Source organism: Conger conger, chromosome 2, assembly GCF_963514075.1.
Source record: "Conger conger chromosome 2, fConCon1.1, whole genome shotgun sequence".
Taxonomy (NCBI): Eukaryota; Metazoa; Chordata; class Actinopteri; order Anguilliformes; family Congridae; genus Conger; species Conger conger.
The window spans coordinates 73,324,555-73,346,206 of NC_083761.1; the positions used below are offsets into that span (position 1 = coordinate 73,324,555).

The 21,652-nt window shown below is 51.0% G+C and overlaps 1 protein-coding gene across 1 annotated transcript in view; it reads right to left on the minus strand.

The window, feature by feature from the left end:
- The window catches only part of LOC133119420 (probable helicase with zinc finger domain), a 76,437-nt gene that overhangs the window by 32,017 nt on the left and 22,768 nt on the right, over positions 1-21,652 (minus strand). The window contains 9 exon segments of the mRNA XM_061230015.1: positions 1-85; positions 977-1,160; positions 4,471-4,618; positions 5,822-5,967; positions 7,399-7,517; positions 11,847-12,025; positions 13,970-14,071; positions 14,720-14,899; positions 21,517-21,647. The exon segment at positions 1-85 is cut by the window's left edge and continues 144 nt beyond it. Of these exon segments, the coding sequence (XP_061085999.1) occupies positions 1-85; positions 977-1,160; positions 4,471-4,618; positions 5,822-5,967; positions 7,399-7,517; positions 11,847-12,025; positions 13,970-14,071; positions 14,720-14,899; positions 21,517-21,647 (1,274 nt within the window).

Sequence of the window (21,652 nt, forward strand, 5' to 3'; positions counted from 1 at the left end):
TCCTTCCTCTTGATGGCGGTCTGCTTGTGCTTGCAGGTGTGTCGCGTGCGCACCGTGCTGAGGAACAGCACCCGGAACTGCTTACCTGTGGAGGGAAGGACCGGGGCGTTCAGCCTCCCGCCGCGCGTTCAGCCTCCCGCCCGCCCGTTCAGCCTCCCGCCCGTTCAGCCTCCCGCCCGTTCAGCCTCCCGCCCGTTCAGCCTCCCGCCTCGCGTTCAGCCTGCCGCCCGTTCAGCCTCCCGCCGCGCGTTCAGCCTCCCCCCGCACGTTCAGCCTCCCCCCGCACGTTCAGCCACCCCCAGCCTCCCCCCGCGCGTTCAGCCTCTCACACGAACCACACACGCTCACCACAGACCGCAGAGCAGCTCCACGGCTCTGTGCACCAGGGCTACAGTCTAATCCAGCAACTTTTGCGCTCCTCACTGTATTAGCGGCCCGTGGCATTAGCAGCCGGATCTGAGGCGCAATACGAACAGTAACTGTCACTTCGCTCACGCGGAACTAATCCCCGGCACCGCGGCTGTCAGCGCTTAAGCGGTAATAAGCGAGGCGACGCACTGAACGCGCGGGGGATTCTTCCAGGAGCCTTTCATCCAAGAGTGTAATTGTGAAGCAGCATCTCCAAACGCTGCCTGATGTTGGACGCCCTCCTCGATCATTAGGCCTACCCCCTCACCTGGCCCCCCCTCTCTCACCCTGAACATTCACGCCCTCTGAACACTTCAGTCATGAAGACTACCCCCTGGCCCAGCCCCCCTCACCCAGCGCCCCTCTCTCACCCTGGACGTTCAGCACCCTCTCCACGCTGACTTCAGTCATTACGCCTACCCCCACAGAGCCCCTCTCTCACCCTGGACGTTCAGCACCCTCTCCACGCTGACTTCAGTCACTATGCCTACCCCCACAGAGCCCCTCTCTCACCCTGGACGTTCAGCACCCTCTCCACGCTGACTTCAGTCATTATGCCCTCTCTCACCCTGGACGTTCAGCACCCTCTCCACGCTGACTTCGTGCATCCTCTTCTTGCGCAGCTCAGCGCGGATGCGGAACACCTGGTCGGCGTAGGGCGACACCACGCCGATGCTGCCCTCGTCCAGCTTCCCCCAGGCCACCGGCCACTTCTTCCGCATCTCCTCCACCCGCTCCACGATCTCAAACACCTGCGCGGGAGAGAGGGAGAGAGAGAGAGAGCCACCGTCAACACAAGGGTGTGTGTGGGGTAAGCTGCTTGACCGGGACACGAGAAGGGTGGTGGTTCAAGCCCTCGTGTAGCTACAGCTGCTGGGTCCTTGAGCAAGGCCCTTAACCCCACCTTGTTCCAGGGGGGATTGGCCCCTGGTTAGGATAGTCAACTGTAAGTCGCTTTGGAGAAAAGTGTCCGCTAAATGACTGTGAAGACATGTTATTGTTTCGCAAACATACAGGAGCCAACTACAAAGACATGAGTGTAGTCATAGTCGAGTGTAGGGGTTGGGAAAAGGCGAGCATTACTGGGTTGAACGGCCATTTCCTTATGTTATGTCATGTTATGTTAGTCTGGCCTGACATTTCTATTGTGAGGCAGCGCCAGCTAGTGAAGCTCTTTCTGAACCTCCCGCCAACGCTAGCGTTTGACGAACCCACAGCAGCCAGCTGCACAGACACGGGGGTAGTGCGCTACGGCGTTTCTACCCACGCGGTCACAAAGGGGCGTCACGCGCGCCGGGCGTCTTAATGCGGAAACCAGTCAAAACTTCTCCCAACGCGACGGGAGCGGGACCGGGCTTCGCGCCGAGGCGGGGCCGTTTCGGGGGGATTTAGAGGAGCGCGTCTCCCCGGAGCCAGGCCGTCTCCCCCTGGGCTTAATGGGGCGCGGCACACAGCTGCTGCTGGCCCACTTTAGGGGTCCCCCTCGGCGTGTACCCCACTATCCAATAAGAACAGCAGAGCAGGGGGGCGGACCGACACCGCCACAGCCAGCCCTCAGATAGACCAGGGAAGGGCTCGACTGGGGGGAAGCTGTTCGGCTGGAGAGCAGGCTGTCTGCATGTGCCACCTACATTACTGCTGTTACTTCTTTACTGCTCGTATTTTATACCGATGCATTCACACCAGTACACAACTAATCACATGGTTCACTTTGGAATATAAACCATGTGTGTTCATGTGTGTGGGGCTGTGTTCAAGCATGTGTGTGTGTGTGTGTGTGGCTGTGTTCATGTGTGTGGGGCTGTGTTCATGTGTGCGCATGTGTGTGGGGCTGTGTTCATGTGTGTGGGGCTGTGTTCATGTGTGTGGGGCTGTGTTCATGTATGTGCATGTGCGTGTGGCTGTGGTTCATGCGTGTGTTTGGTTGCATGTGTGCGCGGGTGCACGCACACGTGTAAAACACTTCAGTAAGCGACAGTAGTGTCTCGTGGCCTCCAGCGCAGATCATAATGAAATGGCTCTGGGCTCAAGACGTAATCTCTCTACCGGTACAGGAGCTGCTGGTAGCGTAGCCCTGCACCCGTTAGAAAGGACGGGAGAGTACAGAGGCTGTGGCAGCAACAAGACCTGCCAATAAAAGACCCATCTGCGGCAGATAATCCTCCACTGATAGGAGTCACCGCTTAACAAGGCAGGGGTCGAACAGACCCCAGACCCCCGTCCTCCTCATCTCAGAGGTAATGGCCGGCGCACCAGCAGCAGAAATCCTGTACAATGTAGCAAACGTTTTTTTTTTTTTTTACAGATGATAACAGCTCGGTGAAGTTTCCCCATCTATCCCCTGAGATTATTAACAAAGAAGGCTGTTTTTCCTCCAGGAACAAACCCGATTTCACACCAGAGCTAAAGAGGCGAGCGGCCCCGCTCGATGGACACGGAGACGGCCTTTCACACGCATGGATCGGGCCTGGCACTGAGACGTGTCCAGAATGAGAAGCGTGTTTGGAATCAAACTCATTAAATCACAGATCAGCCATATGCCGCTCTTGGGAGGCCGATGTAGGTTCTGCAGCTTCATTCCCAGCATGAAAAGATGCCTCTCGGAATATCGTATTCCTTTTGATTAGAGGCATCGGGACAGACGAACCCCGAAAAAAATCCTCCTTTGCTTACGCTCTCCTCCACGGGTCCAGACATACACGTGTTTGCACACTGCAGGATGGGGTTGCGCTCCCATGCAAATCCGGCGGCAGCTCGCCGCCTGTTGTGGCAGAGGTGTGGACTACGGCACTTCATGAATAGGATGAGATTGTTAAAGAACAAACTGCACTACGGTACTTCATGAATAGGATGAGATTGTTAAAGAACAAACTGCAAGCCTGCCACCCTGCATCAAATGAGTTTCATTTGATCCTTTACTTCTACAGCATAGGCTGACTGAGCACCCAAGCTCATTTACAGCAATGACCTGTTAATTCCCCCGCCCGTCCAGTAGCCTAACCTGCATGTCTGAGGATTGCAGGAGGCATCCCTGAGTGCCTGGAGGAAACCCACACAGGTACGGGGAGAATATACTGAACCCCACAGAGAAGAGCCCCAGTCCCAGTGCTATCCACTGCACCATTACATTACATTACGTTATTGGCATTTGGCAGACTCTCTTATCCAGAGCGACGTACAGTTGATTAGACTAAGCAGGAGACTATCCTCCCCTGGAGCAATGCAGGGTTAAGGGCCTCGCTCAGGGGCCCAACGGCTGTGCAGATCTTACTGTGGCTACACTGGTATTCGAACCACCAACCTTGCCTGTCCCAGTCATTTACCTTAACCACTACACTACTGGCCACCATCATTCCACCAACTCTGCTAGCACAGCAAATGGGCCCTACAGGCCTTCAGTGAAAAGTGGGACCAGCAGAGAATGCACCTCTGTGTTGAAGGGAGTGGGCAGTGCTGAAAATCAAACGTGTCCAGTTTCACATTACTTGCAGAACTCGGCTAGCACAGATGACAATGCTGTGAATGGGGCCTAGAGGCCCTGCAGCAAAGAGGAGCAGTAGCGTAGCGTAGCATAGCATAGCATAGCATAGCATAGCATAACATAACATAATGGGGAGACATGGCTCAGGCAGTACGAGCAGTCGTCTGGCAGTCGGAGGGTTGCCGGTTCGATCCTCCGCCCGGAGTGTCCCTGAGCAAGACACCTAACACCCAAATGCTCCTGACGAGCTGGTCGGTGCCTTGCATGGCAGCCAATCGCCGTTGGTGTGTGAATGTGTCTATGAATGGGTGAATGAGAAGCATCAATTGTACAGCGCTTTGGACAAAGGCGCTATATAAATGCCAACCATTTACCATTTTACAGGCCATACAGCCTTTGCCTACCACTGACGTGTACCAACTGCTTAGTTTGCCTAAAAGCTAAATGGTATCTTGCATCGTATCAAGCCTGGTCTTAGAAACCTCCAGGGTTTCTGCCTCCAGCAAAAGCTGTAGAGGAGGCGCACTAGAGGAGGTGCGGTAGGAGGAGGCGCACTAGAGGAGGCGTGGCAGAGCAGGTACCTCAGCGTTGTTGTAGTAGGCAGTGCTGTTCTTCTCCTGGACGTCCTCCCCCCGCGCGGTGAAGAAGGTCAGGGGGTAGAAGTCCTTGTGTGAGGGCTGCTTCCCGCTGGCCATCAGCTTCCCATCGTAGAACAGCTCCGACGTGTAACTGGGGGGGTGGGGGTGGGGTTTAACGCAGTTTAAAGGTCAGTTCTGCAAGTCACATGACTACAGTATGTAAGCAAGCAAGACCACAGTCAGTGTTCAGCCAACATATTCCTGTTGGTTGTTTGTTTGTTTTTTATTTGCTTGTTTGTTTTCTTATGTTAAAAACACGCCGACTTCAAGCGTAAAATGTTGCTTCAAATCAGGCACACGTCTGTGTTCAGTTGCAATGTGCTGGCAAACACATACAAAAGAGAAAACTGACTTTTCCGTGAGTGAGGAAAGGTTTTGTGAGACATTAATCAAAATGTGTTGAGCCCAGAACCTGAGGTATGAAGTCGGTCACACCACCCTGAAGAAGTGCAAGACATCAGGTGAACACAAAACCTGTTATTTATTATTTATTTCTTCAAGCTTTTTTCTGACACACAGCTATCTGCAAAAACGAGCTGATAAAATCAAGACTGTTTAAAAATCTGTTGGCGGGTAATAAATATGCAGATTTTATGCAAAACGAACTAAGACAAACAGATGCTCTGGTTTCTTTCTCATTCAGGACAAAATCTCACACCGAATTTGTATTAATTACCATTTAAACACTTCAGCAGAACAAACCAAGGTTACTGCACTCTCTCATCAACTTCCAAAGACAAGAGAACTTTGAAAGGAGGGAGGCTATCAACTCGATGCGGTTGAAAGGGGCATAGCTATCGAATGGACTAGGTTAGCAACTTGCCACGGCAGTCTCTGTCCAAACACCCCCACACCCTGCTGGGCCTCAAACAGAGTCTCCGTCCAAACACCCCCACACCCTGCTGGGCCTCAAACAGAGTCTCCGTCCAAACACCCCCACACCCTGCTGGGCCTCGAACAGAGTCTCCGTCCAAACGCCCCCACACCCTGCTGGGCCTCAAACAGAGTGTCCATCCAAACACCCCCACACCCTGCTGGGCCGCGAACAGAGTGTCCATCCAAACGCCCCCACACCCTCCGAGCCTCGGACAGAGGCTCTGTCAGAACACCCCCACACCCTGCTGGGCCTCGAACAGAGTGTCCATCCAAACGCCCCCACACCCTGCTGGGCCTGGAACAGAGTCTCCGTCCAAACACCCCCACACCCTGCTGGGCCTCAAACAGAGTCTCCGTCCAAATGCCCCCACACCCTCCCAGCCTCGGACAGAGGCTCCGTCAGAACGCTCACACCTACTTGATGATGGCCTCGTGGGAGCGGTAGTTTTCACACAGCAGGATTCTGCAGGGGTACTCCGCGGGGTAGTGCTCGTACAGACGGTCCAACAGCGACACGTGCAGGTTCCTCTCGCGGGCAAACTCACTGTACACGAACGGGCTGAGCTGGAGAGGAGAGAGACGGGGGAGAGGAGAGAGAGAGAGAGAGAGAGAGAGAGAGAGAGAGAGAGAGAGAGAGAGAGAGAGAGAGAGAGAGAGAGAGAGAGAGAGAGAGAGAGAGAGAGAGAGAGAGAGAGAGAGAGAGAGAGAGAGAGGGGAGAGAAAGTACAGAGAGGGGTGAGAGGAGAGAAAGTAGAGAGAGGGGTGAGAGGAGAGAGGGGGGAGAGGGGTGAGAGGGGAGAGAGAGAGAGGAGAGGAGTCAGCACACCACACCCAATGCTACAATGCTTAACACGCACCGTCCATTAGGACACGCATCCACCTACACCCACCCATACTGTGACCAAACACCGTGAGAACCACAGTGCACACCCTCCATACGCCATAACAGCACCTGGTGGCTGCTTTCGCTGATATTGCAGTTAATTGGAGGGGAATAATCAATACAAAGTTCAAAACAAAACGTCGGATTTCCACACTCCAGCTGGGAGACTGGTTTAAAAAAAGAAAAGAGAAATGAAATCAATGGAAATGAGACAATGGCCGGCCTAATTAAGCCATCGGCAGGTTGGCATGAGCAGCATCGCACCGCCGGGGAGCGGAGAACGACACCGCTGATCTTTGGCATTTACGGAGAGCCGCAGACTATTAAACCCAGTCAATGGGCACCACGGCACCCCCCCCCCACCCCCCACACTGCCTCCTGCCTGCAAAACTCAATAGTGGAGCGAAACAGAGGAGATAATGAAGAGAGAGGTGACAGCCAGGGAGGGGAGAAACGAAGGCCCGTGCAAGCCCCGGCCCCGGTGTAAGGCCGCGCTTTACGAGCGAGGAGGAGAGGAGGCGAGGAGGGCCGAGGAGGCGCAGAGCGCAGAGCTCTTCAGTAATTAAAAGGGTCACGGCGTCCGCCGAGCTTCCGTGGGGCCTGCTTTTCGGAGGGCTCGTTCCTCGTCCCGCCCCCGGTCACCGGGGCCAATCACACGCCGCGGCCTAAAACGGCGCCTGAAATGGCGCTCTTGGGTGGGCCCTGCTGGTGCACGCGCTCAGTTCTAACGGGAGACGTGGTGGGGGAGGGGCTGAAGCTACAGTAAGTTCCCACAGCCAATCCGAACAGAGGTTCATTGATATGCATGAGCCTTAAAGGCAGTCTGTTCTTGGGTAAAGCGGATGAGAGGTGCTGGAGAATGGAATGGAGAACCCTGGTTTTTGGTAGTTTAAAACAACACAAACGTCTTCGCATGGATATCAGGACCTAAACTAAAGCACTGGATAGGTGTGCAATACGGGACCTTTAAATCCTTCATCAATGGTGAGAAAACCCAGCATCTTTCACCCAGTTTTACCCAATCAGAGTAGTGCCATTAGGGGTCCTGTTGTTCATGTGACACACAGCATTGGGAAGTTCATCAGAGCTGGACGTTGATCCCGAGGTCTTACCTGCATGTGGTCTCCCGCCAGCACGATCCTGGTGCTCTTACTGGCCAGCGCGAACGGCATGATGGTCTCGCACTCCATGGCCTGGGCCGCTTCGTCCAGCAGGATGTGGGAGAACAGACCTGTCGGACAGAGAGGCGCAACCTCACATCATTTACGTCCGTACCGGGAAACACAGCTTCTCTCAGACCGCACTTAAAACGACAGCTCCATATTTACCAAAGCAATTGGGGCAGAGTTATCTCGGACAGAAGGCGCGGGGCAGATCTCCGCCGGGGTCCGGGACCCAGAGCCTGCTCTGTAACCGCGCGGATATACGCCGTCAGGAGCGGACGAGGTTCTCATTAAGGCCTTCTGGCGCCGGTAAATACGGGACGGGCGCTTTCCCCGGCCGGGCTGAAGCCCCTCGGCCCCGCTGCGCCCACAGCACGGGGGTCAGGGCGGATGGAGCGGGGGGCACGGGCCAGCGGCAAAACGAATCGCTCCGAGCGCCATTAAACCGCCCACGAGGTGCGTCCTGAGGAGCCATCACGCCGGCTCCGATAAAACACACCCAGGAAACGCCATACCGCAGGTCGTAAAAAGCGTACGTGTTTACACAAGCGCCAGCTCGCTGAGATCCATCCACGCCGATTCCCCTCAGCTAATTGGCCGCTCAAGGAGAAGAGAAACGGCATTAAAACATTACAAGTCCCTCCGTAATAGGGTACCGGTAAAATCACTTGTGTGTGTGCGCCGGCCACTTAGTCAAGCTCAAGAGAGGATCTCAGCTGAGAATTTCATACGAAACCACAGGGTGTACACGCATTGTGTCTGCGTGGCGAGAGTGTAGATTCTTCCGCAGGGTCTAAAGTTCAAGGCAATTTGCAGCTTTTACCGCAGGCTCATATTACCGTATTTGCTGGATTAAGGCGGGTAAACAGCACTCAAATAAATGCCAGCGAGTTTCCTGCGAGGGAAGGTGACGGGCATAACGAGTGGGCTACGGCGGAATGGAAGGAAGCGTGGCGAATGCAACAAACCGGTTCTCGCTGTAAGGGCAATCTCCAAACGTGTCACTAGGGCAGGATTCTGCCCACTCTAGAACCTTCTGCACCCCCCCCTACTCCGTCTCCACCACCCAGCGTGGCCCCCACAGCCCTCCCAGGGACTTCCCCGGGGCCACAGTGGCGTGCTCTAAGGGGGCTGAAAGAAGGATACGCTGCCAAACACGCCGAGACAAACGCTCTGCATAACGCTTGTAAAATATAAACACATTTTTATTCATTGATTACACAAGGATCTCAGAGGTGTCGCACGGTGATATACAGTATATGCTGTGGAGCATTCAATATAAACGTGCATGTAAACATGGGAAAAATGACGTTTGCCTATAACGACACCTAGTCGACAGGGAAAGCTTGAAATGAATAAATAATGGGGGAGATGATAGGAAATTATTGAAAGTTATTACTAATAATACCATTATGAATAGTATAGAAAATATAAGAACCACTTTACTTTCTGTACATGTCACACTCATAGGTTTGCTATGAATGTTAAAAAGGAAATACTCACTTTGTAAATATTTGAGGAGTACTAAATGATTCAGACTGAGTCATGACAAAGACAGGCAGACAGGTTATCATGTCTCCTGTTTTGGGGAGGCGAGAGAGGGGGGGGACACAGGGGGCCTTGCAGGCACTGCTCTACAACACCAGCTGCAGGGCTCCCTGAGAGAGCACCGTGGTGAAACAGGGGAGCAAGAGATGCCTCAATCACATCCATCTTTCAAAACATTTTAGCTGAACGTATTCATGATTTTATTCCTGCCAACATACAGTCACGGGAATGTAGCAAAAAGCTGGAAAAGCTGCACATGCTCATTAGCACAAAGCTTATGCTCCGACAATGTGGATATAAATTATAATTCCATACAGTAAGGTACCAGCCAGCTCGGTGCACAAAGAGAACAAACCACAGGCCAAGAATAAGGAACGCTACGATTTGCATAGACTAGTATTCTCCGCATTTTCTCTGAGATTTTAGGACTTGCGTAAGGTTTTTTTTGAGAGCCTGAAATAGGTTGTAGCTCACAAAAGGATTACTAAACACCTTGTATTCGTTAAAATGGTTCTAAACGGGTTTTTCAGACCAGATATCCAAGAACATTTGAGAAAAGAAAAAAAAACAGAGAAAAAAAATCATCACAATTTTGGAGTTTTCTGCTAAAGTTTGGCGATGCTTAAAGCCGCACACATCAGAAAGGGGCGACTCGGGGGGCTGTTTGATCCTCGCCCCTCTCCTCCCCCCTCACTCAGACTCAGCTTTGAGCCAGGGGGCCGGCGGAGGCCAGGGCCCGTTTAGAACCAGCGCGGTGGTGAGAGAGAGCGCAGAATCTGAAACGCAGCGTGGGGATAAAACGGCATAATAAATGTCTGAGAGACCAGAGCTCTGTGAGCAAACTCAAAGTACCGCCTGTTACCAAATACGCAGCAGCACATAAAAAGGGCCACAAATTATTACTATATCTCTGCTTATTTCTTCACACAATCCCTTGCTTTCCAATCAACGGAAACCCAACATTTTTTTACATGGTCAGGTGATCGTGTTTATGCAACTACATTTGTAATGGTTCGGCAACCACAGACAAGTGAAGTCGTTAATGTGGAAAATGAACCCACAGTTTGTGTAATTACAGGGTCTTAAAACAACCTTTTTTGACAAAAGTAATGCAAAAACTAATTTTAATAAAAGGCATCATGGACAAATTACGTCGCAGAGCTGCACTGAACCTGCCAACGCAACTACATAAACACTAACCGCATTATTATCGCCAGCCAACTTCAAATAAAATGCTAAATGACTCCACTAACTGCCACCTAAACTGTCGTCTACAGAAATATAAATGCCTCTGTTCTCCGGTTCTGATGAGAACCGAAGACGACCGTTTTTAACCACATAACCAACAGACAATCACATCACATCACACCCCGCATGCTCCCAGACGACCATAAAAACCAATAAGCCATAAAACAGACGACGCAAAAGAATGATGTACAAGGACAATCTAACGGCGGCTGGGGTTTCCGCGGGGCTGGGAGAGAGGGGGCGAGGACGCCGCGGCCGTCTTTATTAGCCGGCCGTCTTTATTTACCGTTCGCGAGGGACGCGCAAAGCTAGCGGAGCTGTGAAATTGCATTAGCATACTCGCTATCTGTCATTTGGCTAGAATCGGCGCGTTCGTAGTAACACCATAGCCGCGCTGCTTCACACACAAACGCGTCGCGCTCGGACACGAAAAGGCCCGGCGGCAGGCAGAGGTTCGGAGGAGGCAGCAGAGGAAATAAACATGTCAATAAAATGGAGCGGGGAAGCGTTCCGGTCTGTGGCACACGCGGGTTCGGTGATGCGCCATTCGTTACTGCAACAAAGGAGTCATGGCTCCCAGACGCCTCCTTTAAATCAGATTTTCATCAACGCCGAACGCACCGCTAAGGAGGACGAAGCAGGAGCTAATGATGTAAAGTGCATTAGAGAGGCAGATGGTGTTTCCAAGCAACAGACAAACCTCTCAGCTGACGCATGAAAGCCAGTTATTAGCTCGCCCCGACAAACTGTTTTGGCTTTAATGTCTTTTCATGGACTTTAATAAGTTGTTCTTCAAGGGAACGTCTCCTGTCTGGATCAATACAGAAACTTTCTCTGATCTGAAAGATCGTGGCAGTTTCGGTCCACATAGACAGCTCCACGGCACACAGTTAAACTTTCAATCTTTTGACACCGTGTGACAGGAAGGTTTCATAGAGTTTAGCTTGCTACGCTCAGTCACCAGGGTCCAGCTAGTCTCTCTGGGCCCTGCGCTCACTCACCAGGCTCCAGCTAGTCTCTCTGGGCCCCGCGCTCACTCACCAGGCTCCAGCTAGTCTCTCTGGGCCCTGCGCTCACTCACCAGGCTCCAGCTAGTCTCTCTGGGCCCTGCGCTCACTCACCAGGCTCCAGCTAGTCTCTCTGGGCCCCGCGCTCACTCACCAGGCTCCAGCTAGTCTCTCTGGGCCCTGCGCTCAGTCACCAGGCTCCAGCTAGTCTCTCTGGGCCCTGCGCTCACTCACCAGGCTCCAGCTAGTCTCTCTGGGCCCCGCGCTCACTCACCAGGCTCCAGCTAGTCTCTCTGGGCCCTGCGCTCACTCACCAGGCTCCAGCTAGTCTCTCTGGGCCCTGCGCTCAGTCACCAGGCTCCAGCTAGTCTCTCTGGGCCCTGCGCTGACTCACCAGGCTCCAGCTAGTCTCTCTGGGCCCTGCGCTCACTCACCAGGCTCCAGCTAGTCTCTCTGGGCCCTGCGCTCACTCACCAGGCTCCAGCTAGTCTCTCTGGGCCCTGCGCTCACTCACCAGGCTCCAGCTAGTCTCTCTGGGCCCTGCGCTCACTCACCAGGCTCCAGCTAGCCTCTCTGGGCGATGCGCTCACTCACCAGGCTCCAGGTCCAGCTGGCACAGGTACTGGGAGGTGCTGAGGGTCACCACCACCACCCTGTGCTTGATGATGTCGTCCCGCTCGGGCATCTGGAAAGTGAAGTGCGTGCTGGAGATCAGACAGTACTGCTGCACGACGGGGTGCACCGTCTTCACCCACCGGTTCCTGAAGTAAACCCTGAGGGAGAGAGGAGAAGAGCTCCGTCACACCGCGGACACGTCCCACACGTTCAAATCCAAGGCCAGGCCAAGGAGAAAGGGGGGCAAAGGGGAAGACATCATCATCAGATCGGCCAATCAATGAACGAATCAATGAAACTCGGGTTGTGGAGGATGTACAGCTCATAGTTCAGAATTGACCCGTCTGCGGAGACCAACGGGAAGAACATCAGGCACACCCAAAACCGAATACATTTAAGGACGCTAGGTTTTTTTTTATTGATTAAAATAGTAAAAAGGTATTGCTCTTGGGGACATGTACTTGAAAAATAAAAATCGAGAAGAATTTGTGCAAACTCTTCCCCATACACAAATCTCAGTTTCGTGCCTGTGCCCAGAACAGTGCTGCCCCACGGGCAGGTCAATAGCTATCAGCTGGAAAAGTCATCACTGTAAACACTGGCAGCTTTGAAGTGGCTGTGTGCGTCACAACAACGTCCTGCCTGGTGCTTTTAGCCACTGAGGTCATTTGCAGCCTACCTTCAAACAACATAAAATGTTTTTCCGAATTTTATTTCTCATTCCAATCTGCACAAATAGGCCGCAAAGCGTGTGCAAAGTCAATGACAATACAGTGGAATCCACTTAATTACATAACAGATTATCACATAATGTGGGTATTTGCATAGTACTGCCAATATTTCTTTTTTTTTTTTCCTTTTTTTTTTGTTTTAAGAGAATTTGGCTTAGCCGGGAGGAAAAACCATTAGGCAGCCACGGAAGACATTTCAATGCAGGAGAAACCCTGCCGTATGGCTCGATCCAGGGCTGCTGGAGGCAGGCGTCTCAAAGCAGTATCATTCACATGCCTGACTTTCACTTTCCTCCCCACCACGCACAGGCAATCCGTCACTTTTCACCTGTTTGATTATTCTGTGCCGTTCTGTGCAGGCGTGAAGCAAAATACGAAAAAAACTGCTTCCTTTCATCATGTTAAAAGCTAGAATGCCTCCAGTTCTGTTGTGACGCGTAAGCGCAGTCTTTCTCCAGAAAAATAAAGAAAATAAACTGTGAACATTATCACAAATTATTATTTTTTTTGTTGTCATTTTTACTCTTAGCTTGGTTGCATGCTCTCATCTCCAGGTCATGCTCCAAACGCGAAACGATGACCTCGTTCACCACACACCGGATCCACACACCAGCAGGACTAGTCTGGCTGGAGTCTGCGTTGCGCTCGTATTCAAACAGAAAGGGCACAGACTAATCGTTGAAAGCGTGGCTCGACGGACACATCTGGACGGAGTGACATTCAAGTCCGAGACGCCCGAGAGCAACCACCGATTGGATCAGAGAGGAAGGGGCGGGACTGAGCGTGCCCAGTGAGTCGGGTCAGGCTGACGAGCCGCTCGGCCGGCGGGCGAAAGCCGCACCCGGCCCGGCGACACAGCGGGAGCGGGAAACTCTGCGCAGCGCTGGAGCCAAAATGGCCGACACGCTCCGGAGACTACAATCCCACGGGTACAAACAAGAAAGCAAACTCAAGCAAAGAACACAAGGCTCCTGGGACAAAGCAAATAAATAATGACAGGGTGCCCGGGGAATCCAAGAGGGCAGCGAGCGAAAAATGGATTGATGTTCTTTTTCTCAGAGCTTCTCAGGGGGGTGGAGAGGTGGTGAATACACATCACAGCCAAACTGGAGAAGGAGGACTTGGCGCTCTCTATGATACGGTTAGACCCAAACATGTTCCACAATGACAAATTACCAACAAAATAATCTCTGCATCGTGTCCAAAACTCGTACAATAAATTTTAAGGCGCACTGAAAGCTGTAATTATAAAATTCAGTTTACGTCGTAACTGTCGAACGCACGAGCAGCTCAACGCATTCGGGACTGAAGTGCCGCGTGTCTGAGGCTGAAGCAGCCCGCCAGGGCTGTGGAGGCAGGGCGGTCACTCACCTGAGAGGCCTGGCGTGGGGATTGCCCGCTTCCACGTACGGGTGAAGATAATCCTTTATGTACAAATCAGCAGCGCTGTTTGAGTGGGTGCAGATGAGGACCCTGAGGAGAAGACACGACAATCTCACACGGCTAGTACTTCACACGCGCTTACGTTTCTGCACCGGGACCAGGAAATCATGAAACTATCACTCGAAAACTTATCAAAGAAACTCATTTTTTAGACTTAGTGGTCTTCTGCTACAAAAATTCTCAAAGTAATAGAAATTGTCAAATTAAAGCATTTATTTTGGGTCCATTTATTTCAGTCAGTGCTGCTTTGTATTTTTCCATACCCATAGTTTTTACATCATAGAAATCGTTCAAGCAAATTGGCTGTATTATTAAAAGCACAATCATGCAAGAACACTCCGTCTGAAATGACTGAGGAGATTAAAACATCACTTGTGTATAGGGCTGCACAATATATTGTATATTTATCGCCATCGAGATATGAACATCTGACATAAACCCATTGCAAACTGTGTTTAGCTTGAACTGCGGTGAGTAGTATTCATTTAAATCGATGTTCCTTTAAATTGACCGGATTTGCGACTTGTTCAATAAAAGCCAGTTGGAAATAATGCAGTTTCTCACATTCAGTGGGCGTAGTCCGCACTGTCCGCAGTGCACCCGGAGCAGAAAGACATCAGGGCCGTGCCCAGTACGTGTGATATTGTGACGGTGTTAAGGCGCGAGGGGCACACTGACCGGGTGTCTGGCTGCTTGAGGATGTGCTTGACCGCCTGTGCCAGGGTGAAGGTCTTGCCCGTGCCGTAGGGCCCGATGATGAGCACGGGGGGCAGCTGGACGGACAGGGGCGTGGTGATGGCCAGGATGGCCTCCTTCTGCTTGGCGTTGAGCCGCGGGTCCAGCTGCTCGTCCCACTGCCTGCGGGGGCCGAGAGGGTGACCGTGAGCGAGGGGACGCGGCCTTCTCCAGAGCCCCGACGGCCCGGCCCCCATACCCAGCCCCCATACCCACCCCAACCCAGCCCCCATACCCACCCCAACCCAGCCCAGCCCAGGACCCATACCCAGCCCGCATACCCATACCCATACCCACCCCAACACAACACAACCCAACTCCCATACCCAGCCCCCATACCCACCCCAACACAACACAACCCAGCCCAGCCCAGCCCCCATACCCAGCCCCCATACCCACCCCAACACAACACAACCCAACCCAACACAACCCAACCCAGCCCCGATACCCACCCCAACACAACACAACACAATCCAGCCCAGCCCCCATACCCAGCCCCCATACCCAGCCCCCATACCCATACCCACCCCAACACAACCCCCATACCCAGCTTGCATACCCACCCCAACACAACACAACCCAGCCCAGCCCAGCCCCCATACCCACCCCACCCCAACACAACACAACCCAGCCCAGCCCCCATACCCAGCTCGCATACCCAGCCCGACACAACCCAACCCAGCCCGGCCCCGATACCCAGCCCCCATACCCATACCCACCCCAACACAACACAACCCAGCCCAAGCCAGCCCAGCCCCCATACCCAGCTCGCATACCCAGCCCAACCCAGCCCAGCCCCCATATCCACCCAAATCCAGCCCGTCTGGGGCCCACCCACAAATCTCTATGGGACTTCTAACCATTACATTGCATTTACATTAGTTATTTAGCTGACGCTTTTATCCAAAGTGACTTACAGTTGATTTAACTAAGCAGGGGCCAATCTCCCCAGGAACAATGTGGGGTTAAGGGCCTTGCTCAAGGGCCCACAGCTGCACGGATTGCTATGGTTACACCGGGGTTTGACCCACCAACCTGCTGGGTCCCAAGTGAAGCAACATGACCACTGGACCATCGGCAGCCCCCCTATCACCGAGGAGGAGACGTTGAGCCTCGGTGCATAACAGCGATTGTACTGCTCGCCGAATGACAAACCGGCAGAGCGCGAGGACCCCCGAGGCGGGGGGGGGGGGGCGGCACTTCACGCACGGTCGGTCGATCGGACCGCGGACAGCGCCGACCGGTGCAGGAGCGGAGGGAGAAAAGGGGGGACACAGACGAGGAGGACGGGGGGACAGGGGATGAGCGGAGGGCTGGGAGAGTAATGAGGTCTCCGTGAGGGTCCAGAGCCACCGCGGCTGAGGCGCCTCCTGATCAAAGCCCCGGTCCTGTGCTGCAGGCGGGAGGCCGGGACACGCCAATTAGGGCTCCGCTCCCCGCCGGGCCTCCACGCCGAAGGAACCCCGACCAGGGGTGGAAGAGCACAGCCCAATTAACGGCCGTATGCTTATTAATTACCAGCGCTGCAAACGGGAACCCGCACCTTTTAAAATGAGCCCTCAGCCACACAACTCAAGAGTAACACTGACTTCCATTACAGGTGAGAGTACATCTGATTAGCTCACATCGGGAGGTCTAACTGATGAGCCAATTTAGCAATCAAATGTGCGACTGTTTTTGTTTTTCCGTCACACAAGCGGTCCTGCCAATTCTCTGAGATACGACTGGAGTGGCAGTCTGTAATCCCAGTCCGCGAGGGGTTAAACGGTGGAATTAGTGCCTCGAAGGAAGCGCTGTGAAAAAGGGCGCGGCGTTGAGCTCTCCCACCACGGACGCTCCGTGCGCCGCCTCCATGCGGCTGGGGACAGGCGTACCTCCCCGTGCACCGCGCTGTTTTTGATTATGAATTTATACAAGCAGATATTTATTGTAATTGGAGTTCATCGCCGCGGCTGGCTGGTGGGCGTAACGGCAGAGCAGCGACAGCAGACCTGAGCTGAGGAACACGGCGGGTTCTCTTAAACTGCGAGGCTACACTGCGGCTAATCTGGTGTAACCACGGGATGCCACGGCAACCATTTTGCGGTTGTGCTGCGGTTACCGCGCTACGGTCAGACTCGCCATCACAAGAGTCTTCACTTTAATTAAATTTAATTTTCTTTTCTTTTGGCCTGCCACGACTTGATGGATCAATATGCTTCTTTTTAGACGTCAGGACACGAATGCAAACGTTCACAAAAGCACAGGCTCCGCGTCATTAGCGCAATGCTCCACCAGCTGAGAGGACTATTCGACTGCCCCCCGGGTCCCTTTTCGTCATGGGCTGGACCTTATGAACTCAGCACCGAGTACACAGGCAGGAAGGAGGAAGTGGGGCCAAATATGCTACCAGCAGAGAGCGGAGGAAGCCTGGAGGCGACTCACCACAGTGCTGAGGGACGCCCGCCGCCAAACGAACTACTCTGTTTTCCGGCCCACATCCAATACACACGCGTTTCTGTTCCCAGTGCCCACATTCCCACATCCAATACACACACGTTACTGTTCCCAGTGCCCACATTCCCACATCCAATACACACACGTTACTGTTCCCAGTGCCCACATTCCCACATCCAATACACACACATTTCTGTTTCCAGTACCCACATCCAATACACAAACATCCGTTTCCAGTGCCCACATTCCCACATCCAGTACACACACATCCGTTTCCAGTGCCCACATTCCCACATCCAGTACACACGCATTTCTGTTTCCAGTGCCCACATTCACTTACACACACATCTGTTTCCAGTGCCCACATTCACTTACACACACATCTGTTTCCAGTGCCCACATTCACTTACACACACATCTGTTTCCAGTGCCCACATTCACTTACACACACATCCGTTTCCAGTGCCCACATTCCCACATCCACATACACAGACGTTTACACTCCGTTCAGGCCTCATAGGACGCAGGCAGGCCCGGACCAGGAGGGTTTGAAGTGTAGTTGCGCTACGGTTAACCGAACATGTCAGCAAGCCTTTATCAATGATAGGAAGGGATTTACAACGGTCTTGTAACAATGTTTTAACACAAAAATCCTACCTTTATCTAGACTCATTTGTGAAGAATATACTACAGGCGCAATTAGAAACGGAGCCGAAACATCTGCTGACTTTCTACATTTAATACGGCACTCTTCTGAACGGAGGTTCCTCAAGCTGCGCACACCTGTTCTGAAGAGATAAACACTGCGTACAACAAACGCAACAGATGTGTCCAACTCCAACCCCAGCTCCGCCGTACCACACCGCTTTAGAACATCACCGCCACTTCAAACTTTAATCCTGAAGTGGTTTTCAGAAAAGATTTGGAAAATTAAAAGCAGAGGATTAACCCCAATGCTCGATTCTTGTCGGTAGGCTTTTCCAAGATTAGGCTACTCTGTAACCCACCTCATCAACCAACAGAAGAGGCGTGTTAAGCTGAAGGCAGTGCCACGAGGCTTTAGAAACATCCAGTCAGCAGGAGAGACTAGCTTCCCCAGAGAACTGCTGTCATGCCAGAATTCAGTCTTAAGCAAAAGAGATAGCAGTTCAAATGCACACTAATAATTCATAAGTAATTGGGCCAAACTTAAAAAAAGAATTAAAAATTCAAGCTCTTAATACAAGGTTCGCATTTCATATTTGAACGCGTTCTGAATTTTGTGAACAGGGAGCACAAAAACCCCACCACGAGCGTTTCAATCAGGCCTTTGGTTTGAGAGTGCACAAAGGTACATTTGGTGGAAGCTGGGTAGAGCCATCTCTTTTTTTGGACTTTCTAAATCACTAGCCATGATCCCTTTAATAGCAGACTCTACCAACACTAGGGAGAAAAGTAAAAATGCATTAAATTGCATTTCTTCCTCCAAGGTAAGCTAGCAAACAGCTTCTCACACTTTGAAAGTAACCAGGCTCTAATCTACAAACACAATAAATGCTGGGGGCCTTGTGCAATCAATTTTTCTGCCATTTAATGACTTCAGTTAGCTGCAAACTGAAGATGTATACTCACCGTATTCAAATTTAGAAATACCGAATACATTTTGCTTTAAATGTAAATCACCTAATTTCTAAACATGGCAGTTTGAGAATTGGCACCACATTTTGTATGGATAACTCATTTCAAATTTCCTTTTGACTGGCAGCCCACTGAACAGTCACACGGCTGATTGGTTAAAATGTAAATGCCACCTTTTTTTTTTTTGAAAGGCAAATCCTCTTGCACAGGGCAGAACCCTCATTCTTTCAGGGAAAAAAAAAACTTGATTCAAAATATATAAGTATGCAAAGCAGGATTAAAAACCAAAGTGTTTGTTTTCATTTGTCCTTCGTGTATAAAATGGCCATTATGAATTTAATTTTGCAGGGTCTGTACATTAAAGATGTTCTGGGGTCAGCACATCATAAGTGGGTAAGCCTCCATCAGCAGAAATGCTAAATGCCACAATCGGACACAGCACCTCAGCGAGCATGCAGCTGCACGGCATCGATGGAAACAATACGATATGGTGCAGGAGCCACCATGAAAGTGGCGGAGATGGAATAATAAAGCCATGCGGGATGAAAGCTGCCTCCCACAGTCCGTTACGCTGATTGGAGAGTCTAAATTGCCCGTAGGTATGAGTGTGTGAGTGAATGGTGTGTGTGCCCTGCGATAGACTGGCGACCTGTCCAGGGTGTATTCCTGCCTTTCGCCCAATGTATGCTGGGATAGGCTCCAGCCCCCTTGCGACCCTGATCAGGATAAGCGGGTTCAGATAATGGATGGATGGATGGGATGAAAGCTGGTGTTATATCAAATATCCGCACGGTAAGGCGGTGTCAAACGGCATGACGAAAAGCTGAGTGGCAGACACACCCGGCTGGAGGGGTATTCTTATTAAGACATTCGGGTTCCGTGCCAGTCCAATAAAAAGACTCCCCCCGTGGATACCGTCATGAGCTCAGAGAAGAAATAGCCATTTTAAATACTATCTTCCCTCTAGCTAGGTTAATTTGCCACGAGATAACGAGTTCCATTTCGTGACTTAGCTAGCATGCACACAGAATCTTGTTCGTCTTTTCTCTTATGTTAATGGCTATCAGCCAATGGCTACTAACATTTCACATGCATAATTGTAACGTCAGTTTTCATAAGACACAGATTTAAAGAATTTAATTTTACCAGTATATACTGGCAGTGTCCTTATCTTTCTATCCATTTGGTAATGATAATCCATGTTAAATTAATAAATCAATTAATTTTACCATGTGATTGTAACCCACAGGCATATTGAGGACAATTGGTGCTTAAATACATGAATAAAAATAAAAAGTGAAGTGAAAATACAGAATTAAATGTGGAAACAAATTTGGCATTTAATTATTCATGTTGACATTTCACTTTTTATTCATTTATTTATTCATTCCATGTATTTATTTATTTTATTCATTTCCTTTTTACCACCAATAGTCCACCGTACAGGCAAAAGCTTTGCGGAAATTATTGGCAAAGTAAAAAGGCAGAGATGAATCAATCACGTTTTTTCCTCCTTCCTTGAATGGCACTGGAACTGCATGAAAACATTTAAAGCCCAATTTAATGTGACCCATAGTCGTAGTGCCAGCCATCCCGCATAACTCTCATTTCTCAGATTAGCTAATCACCCAAACACAAACGCACAGCTGAAGTGGGTTTCTTTAAACTGATTACTTGATTTTAATGACTGACGATTAGACCCAAGAGTGACAAATCTCCTTGGGAAAGATATTTTTGAGTTGTGTTATTGGAAGACTACCATAACTATCCTCCCTACTAAAACATTCATGCAGAAGCAAAATGTTTTATCTTTCGGCAATTTTAGGAGTCTAAAGGGAGACGGAAATCTCCTTGGCTGAAATGCAAAATTAGATAAGCAAATCAGAAAGTGCAAAACTAATTTTCACACACTATAACTGCACATATTTGCAAACATTGAAGGAATACTCTAGAGACATCTCTCAACACAGAGCCAGTGCAGGAAAGCAAACGGAGAGAGGCTCCTTTCAAATCTAATGAACAAGAACGACAAAGGATGCTTTGCCTGACCTGCAGGCACAAGAACTCAGCCATCAAACTTAACAGCAGCAATAATAGATCAACGCCGCTTTAAGCACAGCGGGAAACAGGGTTACATCCACTGACCATGACCATGATCATGACCATCTGAGAAGCAAAAACTAACTTCAGCAGCACATATCTGCAGTAAGCTCAGTAAGTTTGGGTTTGGCTCAGCAATACACAATTACACATTTGTAATAAAACAATTCACAAGTGCAGATTCTATTTAAGATTTAAATAATGGAGAGCTTTCAGTATCCAGTCATGATTCCTGGCTTCTGATAGCCTTTGGGGCCTGTTATTGGTGTTTGTCAACATGAGAAGTTGCGCCAATGAAAGTCAAGGAAGCCACTATGAGGCTGAGAAGAGAAAAAATAAATCTGTCATCAGCCAAGCAGGCTTATCAAAATAAACGGACCAGAACATCAGAAAGACGCGTGACCGGTCTCAAATATCATGGCCCTAAAACGGGGACGGACGGACGATTACTAGGTGCCGTCATACATACAGAGGCAAAAATATGGTCTTGTCCCAAGACTTATGGAGCTCACCGCTTATAAAAGGATGTTGGCTGTTTAGTGAAGGACTATCCCCCAGGTTCTCCCACTGCCCTGTGAGAGTCCTACCTGTTGGGGCTCCAGGGGATGGTGGGGGTCAGGCTGACGTCGGGGAACAGGATGCCGTTGTCCTTGATGCGGTCCAGGGCATACTGCATCTCACAGAGCGGCAGGCGGTTCAGCTGGAACTGCAGCTCCACCTGGC